The sequence below is a fragment of the Schistocerca cancellata genome, chromosome 3 (genome assembly GCF_023864275.1).
Source record: "Schistocerca cancellata isolate TAMUIC-IGC-003103 chromosome 3, iqSchCanc2.1, whole genome shotgun sequence".
In the NCBI taxonomy this organism is placed as follows: Eukaryota; Metazoa; Arthropoda; class Insecta; order Orthoptera; family Acrididae; genus Schistocerca; species Schistocerca cancellata.
In genome coordinates, this window is record NC_064628.1 from 389,446,927 (window position 1) to 389,473,391 (window position 26,465).

Sequence of the window (26,465 nt, forward strand, 5' to 3'; positions counted from 1 at the left end):
TATATTCGCAGTCTAGTTATGGTGCTCGCAAAGTGGTGGAGGGATGGTTTAGTTATGATACAAAAACTGGGAAGCATGCTACCATGTCATTGGTCGGCGCTGAAATTACGGAGATACTGGTAAAATTGATAAAATTGATCGCACTATCAACTGTGGTCCCATCTGTCTGTATGCTATTGATTACCACATAATGATTGACTGACATCACTTGTTTGCGATGGAGAGAAAGTCTTAGTGGATGGACAATACCTTCCAGGGATGGCTTGCACCGAAACAGTGATTCTGTTCATCACTGAAATATGAGGAATCATTCGAAACGGGACACCTAGACATCTGCTACCCCACCACTGTGAAAGATAACTTTAAGGCGGGCCGCAAGATGAGACGCACGCCCGTGAGATGACGCCGGGGGGGGGGGGGGGGGGGGGGGCTCACACCAAATTCCTCACGGCAGCGTGAGTCACGGCGACAATCATCGCAAGTTGGGTCGCAGTTTCAATACGCAGTTCGCTGAAGAACATTAGCTCTGGCAGAGATGGCGACTAATTCTGCTATGTTAATAGATATATCGGATTCCGATTCTGAGTTCGAAACGGTGTGTTACACCGCTTTGATGAAACAAAAAGCAAAAAAAAAGTGCGTACATGAAAAGAAGACTAAGTCATGGGGAATTCGCTTTAACTAAGGAATTTGATGATGAAAAATTCACGAACTATTTTAGATTAAACCGTGATCAATTCCAAGAAGTGCATGGTCTCATCAAGAATGAAATTGACAGACAGGGATGCAACGCTACAGGGCTTGTATCATGCAGAACTTTGCGAACACGTACGGCTTCAATTAGCTTTTCCCCCATTTCGAACCACCGACAGCCAGAACCACCGTGAGCCTCGCAGTAAACTGCGTATAGGAGACTGCGGTCCGCAGGGTCACCAAGCGCAGGAACTGCGTCACATCACGCTGCGCTCAAACTTGCGCAGCCGGCCGGAGTGGCCGAGCGGTTAAAGGCGCTACAATCTGGAACCGCACGACCGCTACGGTCGCAGGTTCGAATCCTGCCTCGGGCATGGATGTGTGTGATGTCCTTAGGTTAGTTAGGTTTAAGTAGTTCTAAGTTCTAGGGGACTTATGACCACAGTAATTGAGTCCCATGGTGCTCAGAGCCATTTGAACCATTTTTCTAACGTGCGCAGGACCATTCAGTTGTGTGGTTCGCAAAAACTCACCGTGAGTCACCCTGCGTCACCTCACGGACCTGCGTCTCATCTTGCGGCAAGCCTAAATGTAGAGGTCATCAATCACTCTCGGACAGCTGTTTGAAAACGCCCCACAACTCAGGAAAACTCTTCCAGATTCTATATGTCATGAAGTCTTCCGCATTTTATTATCAATAAGAAACACCGTCCATATCTTTTATTTCAATCATCGTGTGTATTGTGAAAGCAGCAGCGTAATTGACATCGTGAAATGTCCAGTTTTCTGTTAGAGCCACCGGATCAAAAGGTGTTAATGTTAGTTTAGCACCTGACACAGACCTGGAAGTCGTGGTGGAAAAACGAAATGATGGCAGTCATACACTACTTGGGTTTGTTCCAGAAGAAAAAAAAAGTATCAGACGACAACACAGGGACCCTCTATTGCAATTAATAGTTTGTGGGATATGATCCTCCTACAGTACCACCGAGCGAGGTGGCGCAGTGGTTAGCACACTGAACTCGCATTCAGGAGGACGACGGTTCAATCCCGCGTCTGACCATCCTGATTTAGATTTTCTGTTCAAATGGTTTTAAGCACTATGCGACTTAACATTTCAGGTCATCAGTCCCTTAGGCTTAGAACTAAAACCTAACCAACCTAAGGACATCACACACGTCCATGCCCGAGGCAGGATTCGAACCTGTAACCCTAGCAGCAGCGCGGTTCCGGACTGAAGCACCTAGAACCGCTCGGCCACAACGGGCGGCAGCTTTTCTCTGATTTCCATAAATCGCTCCAGGCAAATGCCGGGATGGTTCCTTCGACTTCCTTCCCTAATCCGATGAGACCAATGACCTCGCTGTTTGGTCTCCTCCCCCAAACAACCCAACCCCCAACATACAGTACTGGTGACAAAACTGTACACTGTTCTGTGGAACGGCTTCGACCACTGGTCATCTGCTCCAACGAACCAATACCTGCATATTTAACAGAGTCGCCACATATGTTCGACATCTGCATGCAGACGGTACTTATTTCCGATATTTTTGAAGAGAGGGATGTGGTAGCATGTTATCGAGTTCTCTATCGGATGCGATAGCTAAATTTTTATAGTTCATAGCTTATCTCTGTTGGACGGTAGAGCTACGACAACATGTTCCTATCTCCACCGAGTGGTCAAAACACAGTCCTGTTGCATTAACTCATCTCATCCTATTTCCTCAAGCGTTGCAGAAGAATGGATATAGCACTTTTCGACTTCTGCTCAGTTCCGACTTAAATTGGAACGATCACGTGGACAAAAGTGCAGAGACTGAGGAACAGTTAAAAGATCCAGAGGGGCTGTCTAAAAAACAGTGCTGTCGTTTTGGTGCAGCAGATAGTTCGAGGAAAAAAGGTGATACGTTTCGAGATATGAGCGTGTCACGAATATGATTCATCAGTGATTGTAATCATTAAAATACATCTCCGTAGGATCCAACGCAAGTATGTGGTTGAATGGATAGACTTGATTCCGAAACATAGATAGCATTTCTACGAGAAAGAATAACACTATCAGCGACTCTTGCGTTTGCCTGTAGAACCAAGACCGCCTCTTATGCAGGGTGTCAGTAATATAATCGTTGTATTCGTATTTTAATAGCGCAGTCCTTACGCGAAATGTGTGTTGGCAGTGGTAGAATCCTTCTGCGGTCAGCTTCAAATGCCGGTTCCCAGTAGTGTTCCTCGAAAAGCACATCGTGTGGCCCTCAGGGATTCCCATTTGAGCTATCTGGTGAATGTAATCCGACTGTTGGAAAAAAATTACTCGCCATGCAAAGTGACTCCCATGATCAATTTAATTAATTAACTATCAATTTGATATCCATGACGTGCTGCCTGGTGGGTGGAAATGATGGCTAGGGTACAGAAGGTATGATTCTTGACTTGGAGGGTAAACAGGCGTTTTTCCGTTGTGGCGACATCTTTTAGCGATATTCCAATCTCTCACCTACATAGGGGGGGGGGGGGGGGGACTACCATCGTAATAAAATCATGAATTTATAAAGTGGTACGCAGTATAAACCTGATTTTTACAACTTCTCTGTGCTGTGCTCAATAATGTTCCTGTCTGGGGAATTTGATGGCCAGCGGAAGTGTTTAAGCTCAAAGCGCTGTCCCTGGAGTCACTCTGCAGCAATTCTGGACATGTGGGGTGTCGCATTGTCTACTGGAATTGCTTAAGTCCGTCGGAATGCACAGTGGACATGAATGGATGCAGTTGAGCAGGCAGGATGCTTACGTACGTATCACCTGTCAGAGTCGTATCTCGACATATCAGGGGCCCCATATCACTACAACTGCACACGACCCACACAATTACAGAACCTCCTCCAGCTTGAAAATTGTAAATTGGTGGTAGGGACTATAGGACCAAACTGCTGAGGTCATCGGTCCATAGGCTTACACACTACTGAATCGAACTTAAACTAACTTACGCTAAGGACAACACACACACCCATGCCCGAGAGAGGACTCTAACCTCCGACGGGAGGCGGGGGGGGGGGGGGGGGGAGCCGCGCCCACCAGCTTGATCGGTTCTCTGCTGACATACAGGGTCCATGGATTCATGAGGTTGTCTCCATACCCGTACACGTCTATTCCTTTCGATACAATCTGAAACGAGACTCGCCCTGTCAGGCAACATGTTTCCAGTCATCAAGAGTCCAATGTCATGACGGGCGCAGCCGAGGCGTAAAGCTTTGTGTCGGCACTCATCACGGGTACACGAGTGGGCCTTCGGCTTCGAAAGCCCACATCTATTACGTTTCGTTGAATATTTCGCGCGCTGACACTTGTTGATGGCCCAGCGTTGAAATCTGCAGCAATTTGCGGAAGGCTTGCACTAGTGTCACGGTCTCGTTCTTGCAGGATCCTTTTTCCGGCCGCAGCGATGTCGGAGATTTGATGTTTTACAGGCTTCCTGATATTCACGGTACAATCGTGAAATAGTCGTACGGGAAAATCCCCACTTCATCGCTACCTCGGAGATGCTGTGTCCCATCGCTCCTGCGCCGACTATAACATTGTAGCTGCAGTAACCGATCTAACAACTGCGCCAGACGCTTGTTGTCTTATATAGGCGTTGCCGACCGCAGCGCCGTGTTCTGCCTGTTTACATGCCTCTGTATTTGAACTTGCATACCTATACCAGTTTCTTTGGCGTTTCAGTGTATATGGTACTTAAGTTTTGCAGATCAGTCTACTTTCCCAGCCCCGTAACGTTCAGCACCGCTACACGTGCTTTGGCCCGCCAGTGTTCTCATATGTTTGCAATGAGAGTACTACTTGTCAACTTTAGGGAGTTACAGTTAGGCAGCGATTTTTTAAAAAAAATGGTTCAAATGGCTCTGAGCACTATGGGACTTAACATCTGTGGTCATCAGTCCCCTAGGACTTAGAACTACTTAAACCTAACTAACCTAAGGACATCACACACATCCATGCCCGAGGCAGGATTTGAACCTGCGACCGTAGCAGTCGCGAGCGATTTTTTCCAAAAAAAAATTTGAGGGTACTCCGACATGGGATATAATGCAGCGAAAATTAGTTATAACTGAAGCATGGGATACCACCCGTCTGCTTTTAGCCGTGACGTCATCAGCATGTCGAATTACAAAAAAATTGTTATCGGACTCTTCAGTTGACTTTGCTCAAATGAAGCAGGCGATACCGAGATACCCAAACATAAAAGAGAAAGTAGTATCGAACACTTCAGTTAACATCTCCTCAAATGAAGCATGCAATTTGAGGGTACGCATATCCGTTTAGCACTACCATCGCCCACTATTAGCGGGCGAAGGCACTACATGCTCGTCGAACTGGCTGCCAGCGATTCAGTTATCGAGAATGGTTGCTGCAGCTTCGAAATGTTTGAAAGGGTCAATGACATCGATTTTCCCACCAAAAACTGCACTGGTATCGTTCATATTACAATTACCAACACGAAAAAATGAGATAAAACATTTACGTCCGTGAAATAAATCTTTGGCACTCTTCCAAGTTCTCAACATCGTAAAAAAATTACTTTGTCGACGAAAAAGTTTAGGGATACGCATCACCCAGCGTTCCCCCAGAAGAACAGCACTGCTGTTAGGTATCTGCTTGCAGTATATTTTCATATTTTATTTAAAAATTTCCTTTGTGGCTAACTTTGGAACACGACAAATGTTCCAGTTTCCTGTCAGATGCTACGGAGCAAGTCTTGACGTATAGCAGCAACTGCTTGTGTTATCCCCTGTCGCAGCTCTTCGACGTTTCCCGGAAACGGAGGAACAAACACCCTGTCTTAATATAACCCCATACACACAAGTCCACTGGGGTTAAATCAGCTAATCATCGTTGCCAGGATATTATTCCATCACGTCCAATCCAAGTCGGCACCTTCAGGCGGAGATACGCGTCAGTTTTACGATGTTAATGTGGTGGCGCGTCACCTTGCTGGAAAATAAATTCTGTGCCCCTATACTGTTGTAATCGAGGCATTAGATAATGTTTGGGCATATCAAGGTACGGCAGGTCAGTTACAGCTGATTCGACAAACAGAAAGGACGGTAAACCTTGTTACGGCTAACAGCGCAAAACACATTAATCTAAAGCGAGTCCGTACATGTTGCATTACGTGACGTAGTTTCTATTAAGTTCATATCCGAACATTACGCTGATTCACTTTGCCGCACGTATGGAAGGTGACTTCATCACTGAACACAATTTTATTAAGAAAATATCTTCAGTCTGCATTCTGTTAACCATTTCTACTCAAAACTGAGCTCGTTTTTCGTTGTCGCTTTTTCTTAAAGTTTGCAACTGTTCCGATTTATGGGGTTTGAAAGATAGGCGTTTCCGTAATGCCTTCCACACTGTAACACTAGACGTAATTAATTGTAAGCTGGCACGTATCGCTGGTTTACCCGGACCACGAATGTAAGACTGCCAAACTTGCCCAACCGCTGAGTCAGAGGGTGCTGCTCGACCCTGACCAAGTGTCATAGATTAGATTAGATTAGATTATACGTGTTCCAGAGATCATGATACGACACTTCGTAATGATGTGGAACGTGTCAGGTTAATAAAAGGTATCTATACAAGATATTACATTACACAAAATATTACATGACACTTAATATTTTTAATTTTTAAATTTTTTTTCTGGCTGTTGGGGAAATTACCCACTTACTATATCAAAAATTCATCTAATGATTAGAAGGAGTTGCCATTGAAACATTCTTTTAATTTCCTTTTAAATGCTATGTGGCTATCTGTCAGACTTTTGATGCTATTAGGTAAGTGAGCAAAGACTTTTGTGGCAGCATAATTTACCCCTTTCTGAGCGAAAGTTATTTAACCTTATATATATATTGTGAGGCTACAGTGAAGATCTCTAGCTCTTTAAATAAGTGTCTGCAGGATGATCTTGGATGAGCTCCAGCACTTACTCTGATTACACGCTTTTGTGCAATGAACAGTCTTTTACTCAATGATGAGTTACCCCAGAATATGATGCCATACGAAAGCAGAGAATGAAAATAGGCGTAGTAAGCTAATTTACTGAGATGTATATCGCCAAAATTTGCAATGACCCCAATAGCATTCAGTGTGCTTTTTCCAGTTCAACCCCTCATCAATGCATACACCTAGAAATTTTGTATATTCTACATTAGCTACCGATTTCTGATCGAAGTCTATATTTATTAATGATGTCATTCCATTTACTGTGTGGAACTTATGTACTGTGTTTTGTCAAAGTTTAATGAGAGCCAGTTTGTAGAGAACCACTTAATGATTTTCTGAAAAACATGGTTTACAATTTCACCAGTTAATTCTTGTCTGTTGGGTGTGATAGCTATATTTGTATCATCGGCAAAAAGTACCAGCTTTGCATCTTCGTGAATATAGAATGGCAAGTCATTAATATATTAAGAGCAGCAGAGGACCCAAGACCGAACCTTGCGGCACCCCGTTATTGATTGTTCCCCAGTTTGAGAAATCACCAGTTTTTTGCATATTATGTGAACTGCTTATTTCAACCTTCTGCACTCTTCCAGTTAGGTATGATTTAAACCATCTGAGCGCTGTCTCATTCATACCACAGTACTTGAGCTTATCTAGAAGTATTTCATGATTTACACAATCAAAAGCCTTGAGTCACACTCAGTTTCAGTGAAACAACTGTACCTGTTAATAACAATTTGAGTTGGTGGTTTGCTACATTTAATCGTGAATAGTCCCTCTGAACTGTAGTAGCGGATTTACAGTCATGAAACCATAAACAACACTGCATAGTCTCTACACCATTATACGTCATTAGACTCTTGGAATGACTCATTCGCGCATGGTACCCAGCGAGAACGTCGGGAACGAACAGTTATATGAATGCGTGGTGTCTATTATTTTGGACGTGTCCGAAAGAACAGACACCTCGCGGAATCCATAGCTGTGATACATTATATGTAAATTGAAGGTGGAGTAGGGAAGATAGGAAAGGAAGCGGAAGAGATCACCGCTGTCAACTGCATCAGGGCATTACGCAGAATCGGCGGCAACGAGTTACAATGTGTACTGGACCAGGATTCGAACCCGGGATCTCCTGCTTACAAGGCAGATGCGGTAACCACTCCGGCATCAGGGACACAGAGTTACTTTTTTTTTTAGTGCTGACCATTACATTTTTTATTTTTGCCGTTTTTTCGCGCTATCCTCTGCGCCAATTTTTCTTCTTTTTTTTCCTTTCTTTTTTTAAAGACTTTCAGCACGAGGCAGGCGGAGTCAAAGAGGGTAGGGGTCGAAAATCCGAGGCTTGGCCACAATGCCTCCCCCATACCTGTCACTGAGCAGCTCCATTATTCCCATGTATTCCCATACATACCTTAAATAAAAGAACAAAACGGAAGTAATAATGAAGGTAAGATAATAATCAGATTGCCACTTCCAATGGCGTTCGAGTGCATGCCAGGCAGATGGTGGCAAAGAGGGCAGGGGTCAAGAATTCTGAGACCTGGCCACGATGCAGCCCCCGTACCTGTCATCCACTCACATTTTGTGTAATGCGAAGACTATCAGCACCAGGTAGGCGGGGGCAACGAGGGCAGGGGTCAAAGATCCGTGGCTTGGCCACATGCCAGATTGCCACTTCCAATGGCGTGAGCACCTTGTAGGACATAACTCATAAGAGGAAAATAGGTGACAGAAAAATCCATATCAAACATTCATTCAAAAACATTTCACAATATAAGACATTATGCACTGGAGACATATGATGTCTGTAAGGAAGCCACATACTTTTCATCAAATGAAAGTAAATTTGGAGTCGGAGGGGATTGCCAAATTAGAACAGTCTCACTTCAGAGCCAACATAAAAAGTGTGCAGCGGCAAGCTGGCGCCAGTCTTATTTTGTTCATGTATCGTTGAGATCGATTGTGGTTGAGGTAAGCTATCTCTGCTTTCCGCGTGTCTTATCTTGTGGCTTCCCAGGTGAAGCGAACTGGTGCAATTTGGAATTGTTTGAGTTATGAGTACGTTGGATTTCTGATTGTATTTGCAAAGTTTTATCGAGTGGCTTGTCCACAATTTGTAATTTTCAAATTATTTTTTTAAAGGCGTAATGCCAATAAAGTGTCTTAATTATAAAGTGTGACTACGAACCATGATTCCATCACGCTTCCTCTTTTATGGTATTTAAGATATACTGTGCAAGTGGGGTATGACTAAGGAAACGCGTATCAAAAAGATTCCAGGAATAATAGAGAGGAAAGAATAAGTATTCTGCTTCTAATCAATAAAACTATCGTCTTTGTAGCTCACATAAAGCAATACGTAAAAAATTTTGAAACCAGTACTTATATTTGTTATTCTTCTTCAGCTTAAAATGCTCTTCTGCAATACAAAACATGCACTCTTCTAAGTTCGAAGTTTTGTTTGCTAACACGTAAAACACTAACTGTCCCTGAAGCCACGAATAACTGTTATTCTTTGCGGACGGGTAGCATTTCCAGTCGGGTTGCAAAGCTTCAGTTATCGGTATATGACTTACTGCATTTCTGTTATAATTGCTAATTTCTTCCTAGTCCAGTTCCAAATTCTGATTTTATTTCCACTTAAGAACATGTGCGCTACAGTTTCTACAAGCTGACATTTGTCTCAGTATGGAGATGGTCTCAATTTGATTTTCCATAGTCCCACTGTGGGTATGGTTTCGTTTACGTCGTCATACCACACGGCACTGGCTCTAGTGGGTAGAATTTCACTGTTGGCATTGTTCCAAATGTTCATCCAGTTTTTAGCACGATATTTTATCTGAATTGGGTTGTGAGGATGCTTTCTGGTAACATTCATAGACTGTTCTTGTGTTGGTTTGTGCTGGTGGAAGTCTTACATAGCTCCAATCGACATAGTACTTTCCGACGTAATCTAGGCTGGCATCGATATGTGTACATTAACAGGAGCGTTCTTGTCCCCATGATCTAATGAGAGGAATAGAAGTTTCGTAATGCCTGTCTTAGTTGCATGTGTTAATTTAAAAACACGAGTTAGAAACAGTGCGTCACATCTAGATTTAACGTCTTTAATTCCAAGACCCCGTTGCTCCTCTGCAATGTTGCCGTGTGGAAGGATACTTTGAAGATATTTTGTTTCCACACATACCAACACGCTGCAGCTAGTATTTTTCGTGCGGTGATGTGCGGTATCGGTAAGACTGCTGCGACATGATGTATTTTTCTAAGTATGTATGTATTTATTAACTGAGCTTTCTGCAATCGGTCTAACGATCGCATATTATGGTCCTTCAGCAAGGCTCTGATGACATTAATTTTCCGTTCCCAATTGTTCGTAGCCATGAGCTTGGGATTCGCCCTTAACCACAAGCCTAGTTGGAGTCTCTCTTCAGTTACATCCAACCAGTGCGCAGCTGTTGCAGCTGTTTCACAGAGGAAGACTGCACTGTAGTTCCTTCTCTAGATTGTCGCACAGATGGCAAAATGGGAGATATAGAAATAAATGACAGAGGGATAGAAAAGCAATTAAAATCGCTCAAAAGAGGAAAGGCCGCTGGACCTGATGGGATACCAGTTCGATTTTACACAGAGTACGCGACGGAACTTGCCCCCCTTCTTGCAGCGGTGTACCGTAGGTCTCTAGAAGAGCGTAGCGTTCCAAAAGATTGGAAAAGGGCACAGGTCATCCCCGTTTTCAAGAAGGGACGTCGAACAGATGTGCAGAACTATAGACTTATATCTCTAACGTCAATCTGTTGTAGAATTTTGGAACACGTATTATGTTTGAGTATAATGACTTTCCTGGAGACTAGAAATCTACTCTGTAGGAATCAGCTTGGGTTTCGAAAAAGACGGTCGTGTGAAACCCAGGTCGCGCTATTCGTCCACGAGACTCAGAGGGCCATAGACACGGGTTCCCAGGTAGATGCCGTGTTTCTTGACTTTCGCAAGGCGTTCGATACAGTTCCCGACAGTCGTTTAATGAACAAAGTAAGAGCATATGGAGTATCAGACCAATTGTGTGATTGGATTGAAGAGTTCCTAGACAACAGAACGCAGCATGTCATTCTCAATGGAGAGAAGTCTTACGAAGTAAAAGTGATTTCAGGTGTGCCACAGGGGAGTGTCGTAGGACCGTTACTATTCACAATATATATAAATGGCCTTGTGGATAACATCGGAAGTTCACTGAGGCTGTTTCCGGATGATGCTGTAGTATATCGAGAGATTGTAACAATGGAAAATTGTACTGAAATGCAGGAGGATCTGCAACGAATTGAGGCATGGTGCAGGGAATGGCAATTGAATCTCAATGTAGACAAGTGTAATGTGCTGCGAATACATAGAAAGAAAGATCCCTTATCATTTAGCTACAACATAGCAAGTCAGCAACTGAAAGCAGTTAATTCCATAAATTATCTGGGAGTACGCATTAGGAGTGATTTAAAATGGAATGACCATATAAAATTAATCGTCGATAAAGCAGATGCCAGACTGAGATTCATTGGAAGAATCCTAAGGAAATGCAGTCCGAAAACAAAGGAAGTAGGTTACAATACACTTGTTCGCCCACTGCTTGAATACTGCTCACCGGTGTGGGATCCGTACCAGATAGGGTTGATAGAAGAGATAGAGAAGATCCAACGGCGAGCAGCGCACTTCGTTACAGGATCATTTAGTAATCGCGAAAGCGTTACGGAGATGGTAGATAAACTCCAGTGGAAGACTCTGCAAGACAGACGCACAGTAGCTCGGTATGGGCTTTTGTTGAAGTTTCGAGAACATACTTTCACCGAGGATTCAAGCAGTATATTGCTCCCAGCTACGTATATCTCGCGAAGAGACCGTGAGGATAAAATCAGAGAGATTAGAGCCCACACAGAGGCATACCGACAATCTTTCTTTCCACGAACAATACGAGACTGAAATAGAAGGGAGAACCGATAAAGGTACTCAATGTACCCTCCGCCGCACACCGTCAGGTGGCTTGCGGAGTATGGATGTAGATGTAGATGTAGATGCTCTCTACTCTTGAGATTCCTGCAGGAGGTCGGACGTACTTGTGCATCGGCTCTGAAGAAGGTGGATCCATTGCCCATGTGAGGAAAACACGCATTCATAGAATTAATTCGCTTTGATGGGCAATAGATCTACCTTCTTCAGTGCAGACACACAAAAACGTCCGACCTCCTACAGGAATCTCAGAGTAGAGAGCATGGAGAAAATGGGCAGTGGCTCAGGGTAGGTGGCACTTGGTGGGAATGTGGGTCAGCCAGGAGGCGTGCCGAGGTAGCCCGTGCAGTAGCAGTAACACTATGTCCCAGATGGCGCTATGGGTAACGCACCTGCCTAGTAAGCTGGAGATCCCGGGTTCGAATCCTGGTCCAGTACACATTTTAACACGTCGCCTCCGATTCTACGTAATGTCCCGATGCAGTTGACAGCAGTGATCCCTTCCGTTTCCTTTCCTATATCCCCTTCTCCCCTACTCCACCCTCAATTTACATGTAAGGGATCTAGCACTCTTAGGCGGGAATAAAACTTGAAGATATACCGCATTCTGTGCTGTATCATACATTTCTGCACATTATTTACCCTTTTCAAAATTGGAGGTTACTTTTGTATAACGAATTTACAAACGCCCTTTACATGAGTGAGTTCGGCTCTTTGTACCTTCAGAGTGGATGCTCCATGTCTTGCGAACCCGAGAATTTGGGGCAGACAGAACTTGTGTCCGGATCGTCAAGGTGGTTAAGGAAACCTTTCTAGAGAAGCAGAGCATATGGGTTTGAGTCCCGGTTCGACACAGGTCTCCGACCTTCGCCATTCATTTATTTCAGTGCCTGCAGGTGGATGAAATCCTGATATCTCGTAATACAGTTTCCTTACGGCTGCTGTATCTCTAGTGATGTCAGGTCTGTCGGACATGTCCGGCACAATAGACACCACAAATCAGTATTTTTGTAACACTCGCAGCAGTGACTGGAAACTAATGTGATACCTGTCATCAGAGCAGCTGAAGTAGAATCGACAGCGTTTAAAATCCATTATGCAGAAATAAATATTTAGTGGCCAGAAGCTGTTTTGGGTTGGATGGATGTTTGTTCGGTTTGGGGAGGGGACCGAGCAGCGAGGTTATCGGTCCCATCGGATTGGGGAAGGATGGAGAAGGAAGTCGACCGTGGCCTTCCAAAAGAACCATCCCGGTATCCGCCTGAAGCGATGTAGGGAAATCACGGAGAACCTAAATCAGGCCGGCCGCTGTGGCCGAGCGGTTCTACGCACTTCAGTCCGGTACCGCGCTGCTGCTATGGTCGCAGGTTCGAATCCTGCCTCGGGCATGGATGTGTGTGATGTCGTTAGGTTTAAGTAATTCTAAGTCTAGGGCACTGATGACCTCAGATGTTAAATCCCATAGTGCTTAGAGCCATTTGAACCATTTGAACCTTAATCAGGCTGGCCAGTCGTGGGTATGATTCCTCGTCCTCCCGAATGCGAGTCCAGTGTGCTAAGCACTGCGCCACCTCGCTCGATGAGGCTGTTTTTATTCAGCTTTGGAGTATCAACTACAGTCCTACTCGTAAACGTTCCAATCACATAAACAGACTACCTTATGGATATCAGCACCATCTGTGTGCCAGATTGAAAGTGGTTTGCCGTTGGATACTGTTTTAGCTAGTTGTTTGCACTGCTTTGTTTGCCGCTGATCGGCCTAATAGGTGGAAACGGGGAACGCCGGCAGGCACAGAACAGTTAAAGCTCTCTCAGAATGAATTTTCACTCCCTAGCGCAGTGTGCGCTGATTCCAAACTGTCTGATGGATTAGATCTGTGTGCTGTGCCAGCACCCTAACCTGTGACCTCTGTCTTTCGCGGGCAGTTGCTCTGTCGACTGAGATATCAACGCACGAATCGCTTCCCGCCCTCACAGCTCTTCTTCCGATTGTATTTCTTCTCTTAGGATCGCGGGTCACGTGTCGTACTTGGATAGCTCAGTGCGTAGATCACTTGCCGGCGATAAGCATAACTCCAGGCCTCCAGACAATTTTAATTTGTCAGCAAGTTTGAAATCAGCGCAAGTTACAATACAGAGTGAAAATTTATTCTGCAAACAATCATCTAAGTTATGACTAAGTCATTTCTCCAGCGTATCCTTTTTTCCGGGAGAGGTACTCCCTCAAGGCATGCAGAAGAACTGTGAAGTCTTTAAGGCAGGAGAAGAGGCGGAAGTACAACTCTTAGCAGTGGAATGTGGGATGCTTGGATGACTTGATCGGCACAGCTCTTGCCCACGAAAGGCACAGGTCACAGGTTCGGGTCCCTGTTCGAAACAGTTTTAATGTGCGAAGAAGTGTCAATTACAGATAACAGAAATATTCAAATTAAAAAAAAACTATTAAAATCTTCTAAAAAAAACTTCTGCTAGCTGCATCAGCTGCTAATAGCTCTTTTATTATAGGGTCATACACGACCGGTTTCGCCATGATTTAATCGCGCCCTCTGTATAAACACTATGGCAAATATAATCAGAATTAGGAAGTATAATAATGGGGAAAAATAAGGCAATTAAATCAGAAAAACGGAAGAAAAAATACTCACATGAAGCTTCCTGGTAGATTAAAACTGTGTGCTGGACCGACATTCGTACTCGACACCTGTGCCTTTCGCCGACAAGTTCTCTACCGACTGAGCTACCCAAGCATGACGCACGAGCTGTCGTCACAGCTTCATTTCCACACATACCTCGTCGTAAAGCTTCCAAACTTCACAGAAATTCTACTGCGGACATTGCAAGACCAGCACTCCTGGCGGAAAGGATAATGGAAGCTAGGCGACGAGGTACCGGCGGAAGAAAAGCTGTGTGGACAGGTCGTGAATCGTGCTTGGGTAGCTTAGTCGGTAGAACACGTCAGCGCACACTACGGCGCAGAGTGAAAATTTCATTCCAAACTCTCACTGACCTAACTTACCAACGGGTTATACACTGAAGAACCAGAGAAACTGGTACACTTGCCTGATATCGTGTAGGGCCGCCGCGAGCACGCAGAAGTGCCGCAACATGACGTGTCATTTAACGTCTGAAGTATTGCTGCAGGGAATTGACACCATGAATCCTGCAGGGCTGTCCGTAAATCCGTAAGAGTCGGAAGGAGTGGAGATCTCTTCTGAACAGCACGTTCCAAGGCATACCATATATGCACTATAACATTCATATCTGAGGAGTTTGGTGGCTAGCGGAAGTGTTTAAACTCAAAAGAGTATTCCTGGAGCCACTCTGTAATAATTCTGGATGTGTGGGGTGTCGCATTGTCCTCCTGGAATTGTCCAAGTCTGTCGAAATGCACAATGGACATGAGCTGATGCAGGTGATGAGACAGGATGCTGATCGTCATCTGTCAGAGTTCGTTTATGGACGTTCCACCAGCTTGAACAGTCCCCTGCTGATATGCAGGGTCCATGGATTCATACGGTTGTCTCCATACCCGTAAACATCCATCCGCTCGATACAATTTGAAACGAGACTCGTTCGACCAGGCAATATGTTTGCAATCAACAGTCCAATGTCGGTGTTGACGGGACCACGCGAGGTGTAAAGCTTTGTGTCGTGCAGTCATCAAGGGTGGACGGGTGGACCTTCGCCTCCGAAAGCCCATATCGATGATGTTTCGTTGAATGGTTTGCATACTGACACTTGTTGATGACCCAGCGTTGAAATCTGCAGCAATTTGCGGAAGGGTTGCACTTCTGTCACGCTGAAAGATTCTCTTCAGTCGTCGTTGGTCCCGTTTTTTGCAGGAGGTTTCTCCAGCCCCAGTGATGTCGGAGGTTTAACGTTTTATCGGATTCCTGATATTCACGATACATTTGTGAAATGGTTGTACAGGAAAATCCCAAGTTCATCGCCACCGCGTAGATGCTGCGTCCCATCGCTCGTGCGCCGACTATAACACCACGTTCAAACTCACTTCAATCTTGATAACCTGTCATTGTTGCAGCAGCAACCAATCTAACAACTGCGCCAGGCACTAGTTGACTTACATAGGCGGTGCCGACGGCATCGCCGTATTCTGGCTGTTTACTTATCTCTGTATTTGAATACGCATGCCAATACCAGTTTCTTTGACTTTTCAGTGTAAGACAAACGGTCTCCCAACGTTTGGATGAGGTTCGAATTGTCAGAGCCGCTTAAATTGGATGGTTACAAAATGAAACATCCAAAATTTCGGAGGGTAGCAGGTACATGAGCGCTGTGAGTCACGGGCAGTGATCTACAAAGAAGTCCGAATAAAGTCCCCGGAAGAAAAGTATACGGAATGAACATACGTTGGAAAGAAAAATATGAAGACTCAGCAGTGACGAAAAATCAACGGATGACCGCAAAAGGCACTTGGTGGAGACGTGACTTTGCGTGAAGGAGGAAGGCCGGGCCACCAAACAGCCCACTTGACGTGGTGTTATCGAAACTGCCAGAGCGTGGCATCTTCCGTAGAGAGGTGGCCAACAAGAACAAGAAGTGTGGTTCAAAATGGTTCAAATGGCTCTGAGCACTATGGGACTTAACATCTGAGGTCATCAGTCCCCTAGAAAATAGAACTACTTAAACCTAACCAACCTAAGGGCATCACACACATACATGCCCGAGGCAGGATTCGAACCTGCGACCGTTTCGCGCGATTCCAGACTGAAGCGCCTAGAACCGCTCGGCCACAACGGCCGGCTAAGAAATGTGGGAATATGCTGCTAGAGGGTGCAAAGATGTAGACAGAAGAATCACGATTACGTACCAACAGAAGGCTGCAGACTGTTAAAACATAAATTAAAGAAGAGAAAGACAGTGAGTAGTATAACAGTATGTAGAGGGAAATTACAGGGCTCGCGCTAAGAGCTGCTAAGGTAAAATTAAAAGTACAATATAAAAACTTCCTGCGATCAAACATTAGGTCACCTAATATAAAAAGATTAGCCGGGTGACCTATAAAAATGATTAAAATTGCAACAAAACCCATCCCCCATCCAAAACACGTTCATTCCAAACAGTTTTTTCCGGGATTTTATTTGAACTCCTTTTTAGATCAGTAACCCCATCTCCAATAATCATGCACACTGCTACCCACTGGAATTTTGGATGTCCTCTTCTAGCATTACTTTTCCTCAACACTAGTTGTCGATACCAGTATTATTTTTCGTATTTTGGGCAGGTCAGTATTACCTCAGCTCCTTTCCTGAAAACTTTCGTATAATTTTATACACAATATGTTCTATTTCAACCTAAAATTTAAGAAAAAGAATTACTTTTTTTCGGTATTACACTCTGAATGTACAGTTACAATCATTTTTTAGAAACATTTGAAATTGCGAATTATTTGGCACACTTTAGATTTCTATTATTAATTAAGCAATATAGTACTGTTTACTATGTTTATTTCTGGATTCGTTTATGAAATAATAATCGAAATTAACAGAAATTCATTTGTCAAGAAAAATTGTAAACCCTTTGGAATATGGTTATATCCGCTGAGTGAACAATACTAAGCATGACTTTGATGTGATCGGAAATATTTTTGTATTTTGGGCGAATAACGTAATTTCGGCTTTGTTAACGTGAAAATTCAAAAGACTGTGTGATATACTAAAATGTGACGAAATATATTAACGTAACAACAAAAATTCTGCAACAACAATCTTAAAATTTATTTAGATCAATTGCCGGCCGCTGTGACCGAGCTGTTCTAGGCGCTTCAGTCCGGAACCGCGCGACCGCTACGGCCGCAGGTTCGAATCCTGCCTCGGGCATGGATGTGTGTGATGTCCTTAGGTTAGTTAGGTTTAAATAGTTCTAAGCTTAGAAGACTGATAACCTCAGATGTTAAGTCCCATAGTGCTTAGAGACATTTGAACCATTTTTTATTTAGATCAAGTCAACCATGACGACCTAAAATGTGAGAATTTCAGCTTCAAGAATCAGACGACTAGACAAGAAGAACTGGAGCTACCTGTAACCGAAAATGTAAGTAAACTAGAAAGTTTATTATAATCTTCACTCCTCTCAAATTTATCATAAAAGGCTTTGCTTATTGTGGGCAATAACAGAAATTAGGAATGAGAGGGGAGATCACGAACACCATCCGAACGTTAGGAGACCGTGCATCTTCAATGAACCATAGTTAAATTAGTTATGTGAGCATTTGCTCCCCTGTTTTTCTGCTTTAATTGCATTATTTTTTCGCATTATTATACTTTCTAATTCTCATTATATTTTTCATAAATGTACACACCTGAGGATACGATTAAATCATCAGGAAACGAGTCGTGTATGATTCTATAAATAAAGGAACTATAAACAGCTAATGCGGCTACTAGCAGTTTTTTTTAGAAGATTTAAGTTTCTAAAAAAAATGTATTATGTATCTAAACTATGGACGCCCAACTGTAAAATCATATGAGTGTTCCCTTTACAAACACTTAGTTACCTGGGTGTAGTTCGTGCCAGTGGCGCTCGCTGTCTCCAGTCTAATCCCGTGCAACTTTTCGCTTGCGACACTCTGTAATTCCGGCCGAAAACGGAATTCTTCTCGCAAAAATTCCATGGAGGTTGCGAGATACTCTGGTAGAATCATGTACCTCCTGAAAAAACACAACATAAGAAGATTCGTATTAGTAGTAGCATAGATCATTCATAAAACGACCGATAACAAAATGCAGGGTGATTACAAATGATTCATCAGATTTTGGCGTCTTAATAGCTTCAAGTATATAATGCCTCTTTGTACCTCTTTGTACTAACAAGCAATCGAAAGAGAATATTTTAATGTTTTGACATCTCATAGCTTCTTATATGCACAACTGGCCATTAAAATTGCTACACCAAGAAGAAATGCAGATGATAAACATGTATTCATTGGACAAATATATTGTACTAGAACTGACATGTGATCACTTTTCCACGCAATTTGGGTGCATAGATCCTGAGAAATCAGTACCCAGAACAACCACCTTGATACGCCTGGGGATTGAGGCAAACAGAGCTTGGGTGGCGTGTACAGGTACAGCTGCCCATTCAGCTTCAACACGATACCACAGTTCATCAAGTGTAGTGACTGGCGTATTATGACGAGCCACTTACTCGGCCACCGTTGACCAGACGTTTTCAGTTCGTGAGGGATCTGGAGAATGTGCTCGCCAGGGCAACAGTCGAACATTTTCTGTATCCAGAAAGGTCCGTACAGGACCTGCAACATGCAGTCGTGCATTATCGTGCTGAAATGTAGGGTTTCGCAGGGATCGAATGAAGGGTAGAGCCGCGGGTCGCAACACATCTGAAATGTAACGTCCACTGTTCAATGTGCCGTCAATGCGAACAAGAGGTGACCGAAACGTGTAACCAATGACACCCCGTACCATCACGCTGGGTGATACGCCAGTATGGTGATGACGGATACACGCTTCCAATGTGCACTCACTGTGATGTCGCCAACCACGGATACGACCATCACGATGCTGTAAACAGAACCTGGATTCATCTGTAAAAATGACGTTTTGCAATTCGTGCACCCAAGTTCGTCGTTGAGTACACCATCGCAGGCGCTCCTGTCTGTGATGCAGCCACAGCCATGGTCTCCGAGCTGATAGTCCACGCTCACGCTGCTGCAAACGTCGTCGAACTATTCGTGCAGATGGTTGTTGTGTTGCAAACGTCCCCATCTGTTGACTCAGGGATCGAGACGTGGCTGCACGATCCGTTACAGCCATGCGGATAAGATGCCTGTCATCTCGACTGCTAGTGATACGAGGCCGTTGGGATCCAGCACGGCGTTCAGTATTACCCTCCTGAACCCACCGATTCCATATTCTGCTAACAGTCATTGGTTCTCGACCACCGCGAGCAGCAATGTCGTGATACGATAAACCAAGTCGGAAATGTGATGGTACGCATTTCTCCTCCTTACACGAGGCATCACAACTACGTTTCACCAGGTAACGCCGGTCAACTGTTGTTTGTGTATGAAAAATCGGTTGGAATCTTTCCTCATTTCAGCACGTTGTAGGTGTCGTCAACGGCGCCAACCTCGTGTGAATGCTCTGAAAAGCTAATCATTTGCATATCACAGCATCTTCTTCCTGTCGGTTAAATTTGGCGTCTGTAGCACGTCATCTTTGTGGTGTAGCAATTTTAATGGCCAGTAGTGTGTAATGCCGTATAACTGATAACCAATCGAATGAGCATATTTTATAGTTTTGTTTATGTAATTGCAGGTTTAATTTTGACTCACCAGATGGCAGGGCGATAATAGCTTGCGAAATGGTGACTAATCAACAGAAAGCAATTTTTGTGTTGCAGTACGTGAGAACAGAATCCGTCACTAACTTGCAGCGTGCGTTCCGAAGACAGTACAACATAGAGCCACTGACTGACCAAAGTATTCTGCGATAGCATCGACAGTTCAAGGACACAAACTGCCTCCGTAAAAGGAAAAGCTCTGGGCCACCACCTGCCAAAGAGTAAACAGTGGAGAGGGCACGAGATGTATTCCGTCGTAGCCCAAACGAATCGACGTGGCGAGCAAGTCGTGAACTGGGCATTCCTCAGACAACTGTGTGCAAGATTCTGTGGAAGCGATTACGTCAGGAACCGTATCGCGCACAACTGCTGCAACGTTTACGGCCGAACGGCCGCACCATTAGATTCGAATTTTAGGGACGTTCCCAGAAAGCAATGGAAGGTGACGTGTTCAGTGCTGAGGTGACGTTCTGCCTAAACGGTAAAGTGAATCGTCACGGCGACCTCACAGGGAGTACGGAAAATCCCAGTGTTACAGTGGAGATTGAAAGAGGTCCTCCAAAGGCGAATGTCTTCTGTACTGTGTCATGTAGCAACGTTTAAGAACCCTACTTCTTCCCTGGGAAAACTTTCACGGATATGATGCACCTACACATGTTACAAGACTGGTTGCAATGCACACTTCATATTCCAACAAGACGGAGCTCTGCCTCATTGGCATAGAGTACTGCGTCGCCATATGAGCAATGAACTTCCGAACAGGTGGGTTGAACGATGTGCCCAGGATGATTTGACACCCTTCAGGTAGTCCGCAAGGTCTCCCAACCTCACAGTTTGTTTTCTTCATTGGGGATAAGTGAAAGGCAATGTGTACGTTCCACCTTTTCTGACAATATTGGCTGAACTCCAAGATCGTACACTGTTGTGCTGGGGAACATTGACAGGTATGTACTCGAAAGTGTATGGACTGACCTTAGTAGTAGTACAAAGAGAGCACCACCCCACATTGCATTGTTGGCAAATTTATTCAAAATGGCGTATTCAAGATGGCGGCCATACTGTGGCAATGTCGCAATGACGTCATGGCGGGAAGTTCAAATTTTGGCAGGAGAATAGGTCAATTGGGCTACCTCCACTAAAATAACCCCCTCCCCTCCCCTGGAAAATGGCGGGAAGTTCACATTCCAGCACGACAATGCAACACATCAAGGATACCTCCACTAACCTAAGAAAATGGTGGGAAAATAGGGCACTTGGGCTACCTCCACTAAACTAAGTCATCCAACTGCCACCTCTTCCTAGGAATTGGCGGAAAAAGGACTCAGCCTGTGCAGGACAGGATGGACATAAGTCTTTATTTTCAGTTTAGAGGCAGTACCACCATCAAGTGCGTTCACCACGAGTTCCGGAGTCCAACTGACCTAGTACACAGTACCACCACCAGAGGGCACTGTCATCCCTCCTGGGATGTAATCCAAGATGGTGGTCTGGAGGGGAAAATGGTGGGAACATGACTCAGCCTGCGCTGGGCTGCTGGAGAGAGGAAGGAGTGTACTTTATTTATTTTTGGAACCATTTGATTTGGGACAGATTTGACATAGTATATTTATTACTCTGATACAAAACACTCGTTCTGAGAAAGCAAGTGTTCAAAGACAAGTTGAAGCAGACCACCCATGTCTGGTTGGGATGCCGTCACTCATCCACCACTGTGGCTTTAGGACATCTCCAGACCAGTAGCTGTAGGATACCAAAAAATCCCGCCAGTTTTCTCTTCTGTAAGACAGTGCTTCGAATTCTGTTTGCATAATTGTTCTGATTTCCCCCTGTCTGTGCTTAGAAGAATGATTCTATGATTAATGGTGTTTTTGCGAGTGTGCACAGACATGATGAAAGCTTTTAGTGGTGAGAACGTTTAACGTTTCTGAGATGTATGTTGACAGCAGGACGAACATTTTGCGGCGATGCATCAGCCACGCTGGGCAGATAAGCATGCGTGCATGCTCACATGTTGGTTAGGATCGCTAGGAACAATGCACCCCGTGCTATTCTAGGAATCATTGGAACAGATTTCTATAGCACAACCTGTGATGTCAGTAACCACAGGTCGAGAGGTATTGCCCCACCTCCCAGAGGGTGACCTGGTTCTTATTTACATAGAGATGTGATGTCAGTACAACACTCGAAGAATTCTAACTGTATATCCGAAAATAGACGTCACTTTCACCTGCTGGCTGTAGGCGATAATGGCGTGAGGGCAGTTGCTCACACTCCAGCGTTCATCACTTTGCAGCAACCGTAGTGCCTCCCGACTCCTAGCAGTGTGTGCGGCGTTGTCGGCGTCGACGTCGCGTGTCAGGTGTGGGGATGTGTTGTTTAGTAGCGATCTTTTGTTGAAACTATATTCCATCGATTTCCCCTACCAGTATGATGCCGGGAGTTAAAAAAACTACCCCATACATGTGAAGGATATCAATTTAATTAATTTGCATAAAATTTTTATATCAACATGGTGTTAGTGGTACATAAGTTAACGGGAGGGTGTGGGTGGTTGTGTGACATGGAGCAGAGGAGCAGGTTAGGTGCAGACCACTAGGTTAATTTGCATAATTTTTATGAAAAATGCGGTACAATAGTTTAAGAGGGTGGGGGTGGGTGACAGAGAAGAGTGCGCCAGAAATGGCGTTCAGAAGCGTGTGAAATTCGAAAAGTGTACAAGAAAATGGTGGGAGAACATAACTAATAATTTAATATGGTATCAAAGGGAGTAATATAGTTTAAGGTTATGGAGGTGACATGTAAATCCAGTTAACAGAACAATAGGTTAAGTGCTGACAAAGGGCCAAACATTTGGTTGAGGCACCCAGAGTGCAGTGACAAACATTAGGTTATGCAACATGTTTGCCCCATTAAATTACTTCTTACAACATCTACATCTTTCCAAAAAGCTGAGAATGAAGAACAATAGATTTCCAACCTCTGCAAACTGAATTGTTTATAGATAAACAATATGTCCTTGAATTTCCTGTTATGAGACCCTTCCTCTCTACCACAGGGCCACCATTTTCCATATATTTCATACATTGCTTTGAATCCCATAAATTGTTTAAATGAAAATATTCCATACATTGTTTAAATTATTTAAACAATATTCCATACACTACAATCGAATTCCCTCCAAATGACCAATCAACTGATTCTTTTTCCCACCAACTTCTGAGAGGGAGGGTGTGATGAGTCTTTTTCCCACCAATTACTAGGAGGGAGGGTCGGAGGTGAGGTGGTTTACCAGAAGGGGAGAGGTTAATCAACTGATCAATTTAATTAAATAGTCAATCAAATTGATAAGAGTGAGAAGGGCTATTCCAATAACTCAGACCTGAAAGTGTACCTGTAGCAGCGAGGGGGGAGGTTTCTTGAGGGGGGAGGGGAGTGGAGGGGGTGCAGAAACAATAGGATAAATGCCTGTCAATCAAAAGAAAGTATCCTTTTAGTAGAACAATGGGTTAAGGAGCGGTCAATCAAAGGAGAACAATAGATTATGTACCTGTCAATTAAAGGAGAATGATAGGTTAAGTACCTGTGAATCAAAGGAGAACAATAGGTTTGCCCCTGAGTGCATACCTGCCTGTGATGTAGGCAACCTACACTAACAAAATGCGCCAGAACAGACCTCGTCCCCCTACTGACAACAGTTCCATGCATGTCCGCAGGGGAATGTTCAAGCTGGCCGGCCAGAGTGGCCGAGCGGTTCTAGGCGCTACAGTCTGGAACCGCGTGACCGCTACGGTCGCAGGTTCGAATCCTGCCTCAGGCATGGATGTGTGTGATGTCCTTAGGTTAGTTAGGTTTAAGTAGTTCTAAGTTCTAGGAGACTGATGGCCTCAGAAGTTAAGTCCCATAGTGCTCAAAGCCATTTGAGCTGGTGGAGGCTCTGTAATGGTGTGGGGCATGTGCAGTTGGAGTGATATGGGACCCCTGATATGTCCAGATACGACTTTGGCAGATGACACATAGGTAAGCATCCCATCTAGTCACCTGCATCCATTCATGTCCATTGCGCATTCTGACAGACTTGAGCAATTCCAGTAGGACAATGCGACACCCTACATGTCCAGAGTTGCCACAGAGTAGCTCCAGGAACGCTCTTCTAAGTTTAAACACTTAAAGACATGAATATTATTTGCATATCTGAGATGCCTCGCAATGTGCTGTTCAGAAGAGATTTCTACCCCCTCATACTCTTACAGATTGACAGCCCTACAGGATTCATGGTGTCAGTTCCCTCCAGCACTACTTCAGACATTAGTCGAGTCCATACTACGTCGTGTTGCGGCACCTCAGTGTGCTCCTGGGGGCGCTACACGATATTATGCAGACATACCTGTTTTTTGGCTCTTCAGTGTAAAATACTGTGTTGGTGTGGGCAGCTTTAGGTCGGACATACTGTGAGTCCTATTAAACAGCGTTGCCTAGAACGAGAGATATATTTTCCGCTTGACTACCACGAGAAATCAGTGGTAGCAGAGTACTCTCTAGAAAATGGAAATCGTGTTACATTCGGCGAAACGCCTGTAATTACACGGACAAATACGAGTAGTTTCTGGGGTTGAGTAATAATAGAAGCGATCGAGATAACAATTTATGACTACATCCTCAGTAAAGGTGGCTTCCTGCAGCTACGCGTCCGCAGCTCGTGGTCGTGCGGTAGCGTTCTCGCTTCCCACGCCTGGGTTCCCGGGTTCCTGGGTTCGATTCCCGGCGGGGTCAGGGATTTTCTCTGCCTCGTGATGACTGGGTGTTGTGTGATGTCCTTAGGTTAGTTAGGTTTAAGTAGTTCTAAGTTCTAGGGGGCTGATGACCATAGATGTTAAGTCCCATAGTGCTCAGAGCCATTTGACCCATTTTTTTGCAGCTAAGCACGACGGAAGGTTGAAGCTGGCGCAGCGAGCGACAACGGATACGCTGCTTTATATGGCGCTGGATCGAGCATCAGTGACGTCACAGAAGGCAGTGCGGCTGTATTGAAACCAAACGACAGTCACCAATCGACAACGGCCGAGGAGTACTCGGCTAGAAACTCGTGGATATTGAACCACTTGACGCCGCTGGCAGCTCGAGAGTATTTTATCAAAATAATATTCAATTGTAATAGTCGAGAAGTAATTGTTCTTACTGAGAAAGTAAACAAAAGTAATTATTGAGGAAGGATGCTTGCCTTTTTACAGACATAACAAAAGGAAAAGAAACAGGTCATGAATAGGGTATACTTCCAAAGACCTTACAACTCCTAGTCGATGAGCGTGGAGGATCTCACTCCGGCCAGGCAGCTCAAGGTCATTTGCCCCGCTCTCCCCACCCCACGCGACCATCCCTCCACAGTAGCTTTTGCACTCTCTCCCAGTGCAGTAACCATGCCTTCTGCAGTTATACAACAAAAGTGCGTGAGTGAATCTGTGCGTTTACATTCAAACTGTGCATGATGTCGAGCCTGAGAGGTATTAGGCGCCAGTCTAAGGACACTGGGCATAAGGTGTTTAATTTCTTCAAAGTGCTGGAAAACTGCCAAGGAATAGGTTTGTGTTTTTTTGAGAGATAGCATGTCAGGTCTCGGTAAGAATAGTGCAACGTATCTGTGAGGAATCCAATAAAAGTGTAATCGAAAATGAAGCTGACCTAGGGCAAAGTAAAAAACATTGCACACCAAAAACCTGTCATAGGGTTGGATTATTTCCAGAAATACGAAATCCATTGCTCAGATCACGAATTTTATGATAATAGTGAATACCCAACACTTAAAAAACTATTATCTGGCAGGATTCTAACAGAAACTGTGGTCTAAATGTCCTTTTAGGTAAAGGACCATGTCTGATAATGTGCCATGCCCGATCGGCCAAATACCTTTTCATAGAGGGGCGGAATTGGTGTTTCAGTCCAAAAGCAGCGCTGATTATCATCAAGAGATGAATAATGTAGTATTTGGGGAGTGGTTTACCGATCTCCTTCAAAGCCTGGAAGAAGGGTGTGTGATAGTCATGAACAATGCAAACTATCGTTCCATGCTTAAGGAAAAAATTCCCAACACAAATTCCAATAAAGCTGACATTTTGGAATGTCTGCAGAGCAAAAGCATACCCCATGATCCCACACACATGATGGGCGAATTGATTTCCTTGTTAGGCATCGCAGCTGCATTTGTAGGCGATATGAGTTTGATGAGCCTTGCCGCTTTGGTAACACCGGTTCCCGTCAGAACACCGAAGTTAAGTGCTGCCGGGCTGGGCTAGCACTTGGATGGGTGACCATCCAGTCTGCCGAGTGCTGTTGGCAAGCTAGGTGCACTCATCCCTTGTGAGGCAAACTGAGGAGCTACTTGATTGAGAAGTAGCGGCTCCGGTCTCGGAAACTGACATACGGCCAGGAGAGGGGTGTACTGACCACGTGCCCCTCCATATCCG

The 26,465-nt window shown here is 44.5% G+C and overlaps 1 protein-coding gene across 2 annotated transcripts in view; it reads right to left on the reverse strand.

Annotated features, from left to right (window-relative positions):
* LOC126176724 (galactoside alpha-(1,2)-fucosyltransferase 2-like) overlaps positions 1-26,465 on the reverse strand; it is a 188,206-nt gene that overhangs the window by 92,736 nt on the left and 69,005 nt on the right. For both annotated transcript variants that reach the window (XM_049923894.1, XM_049923893.1), the window contains one exon: positions 18,200-18,353. In XM_049923894.1, the coding sequence (XP_049779851.1) occupies positions 18,200-18,353 (154 nt within the window). The remainder of the gene's footprint in view (positions 1-18,199; positions 18,354-26,465) is intronic.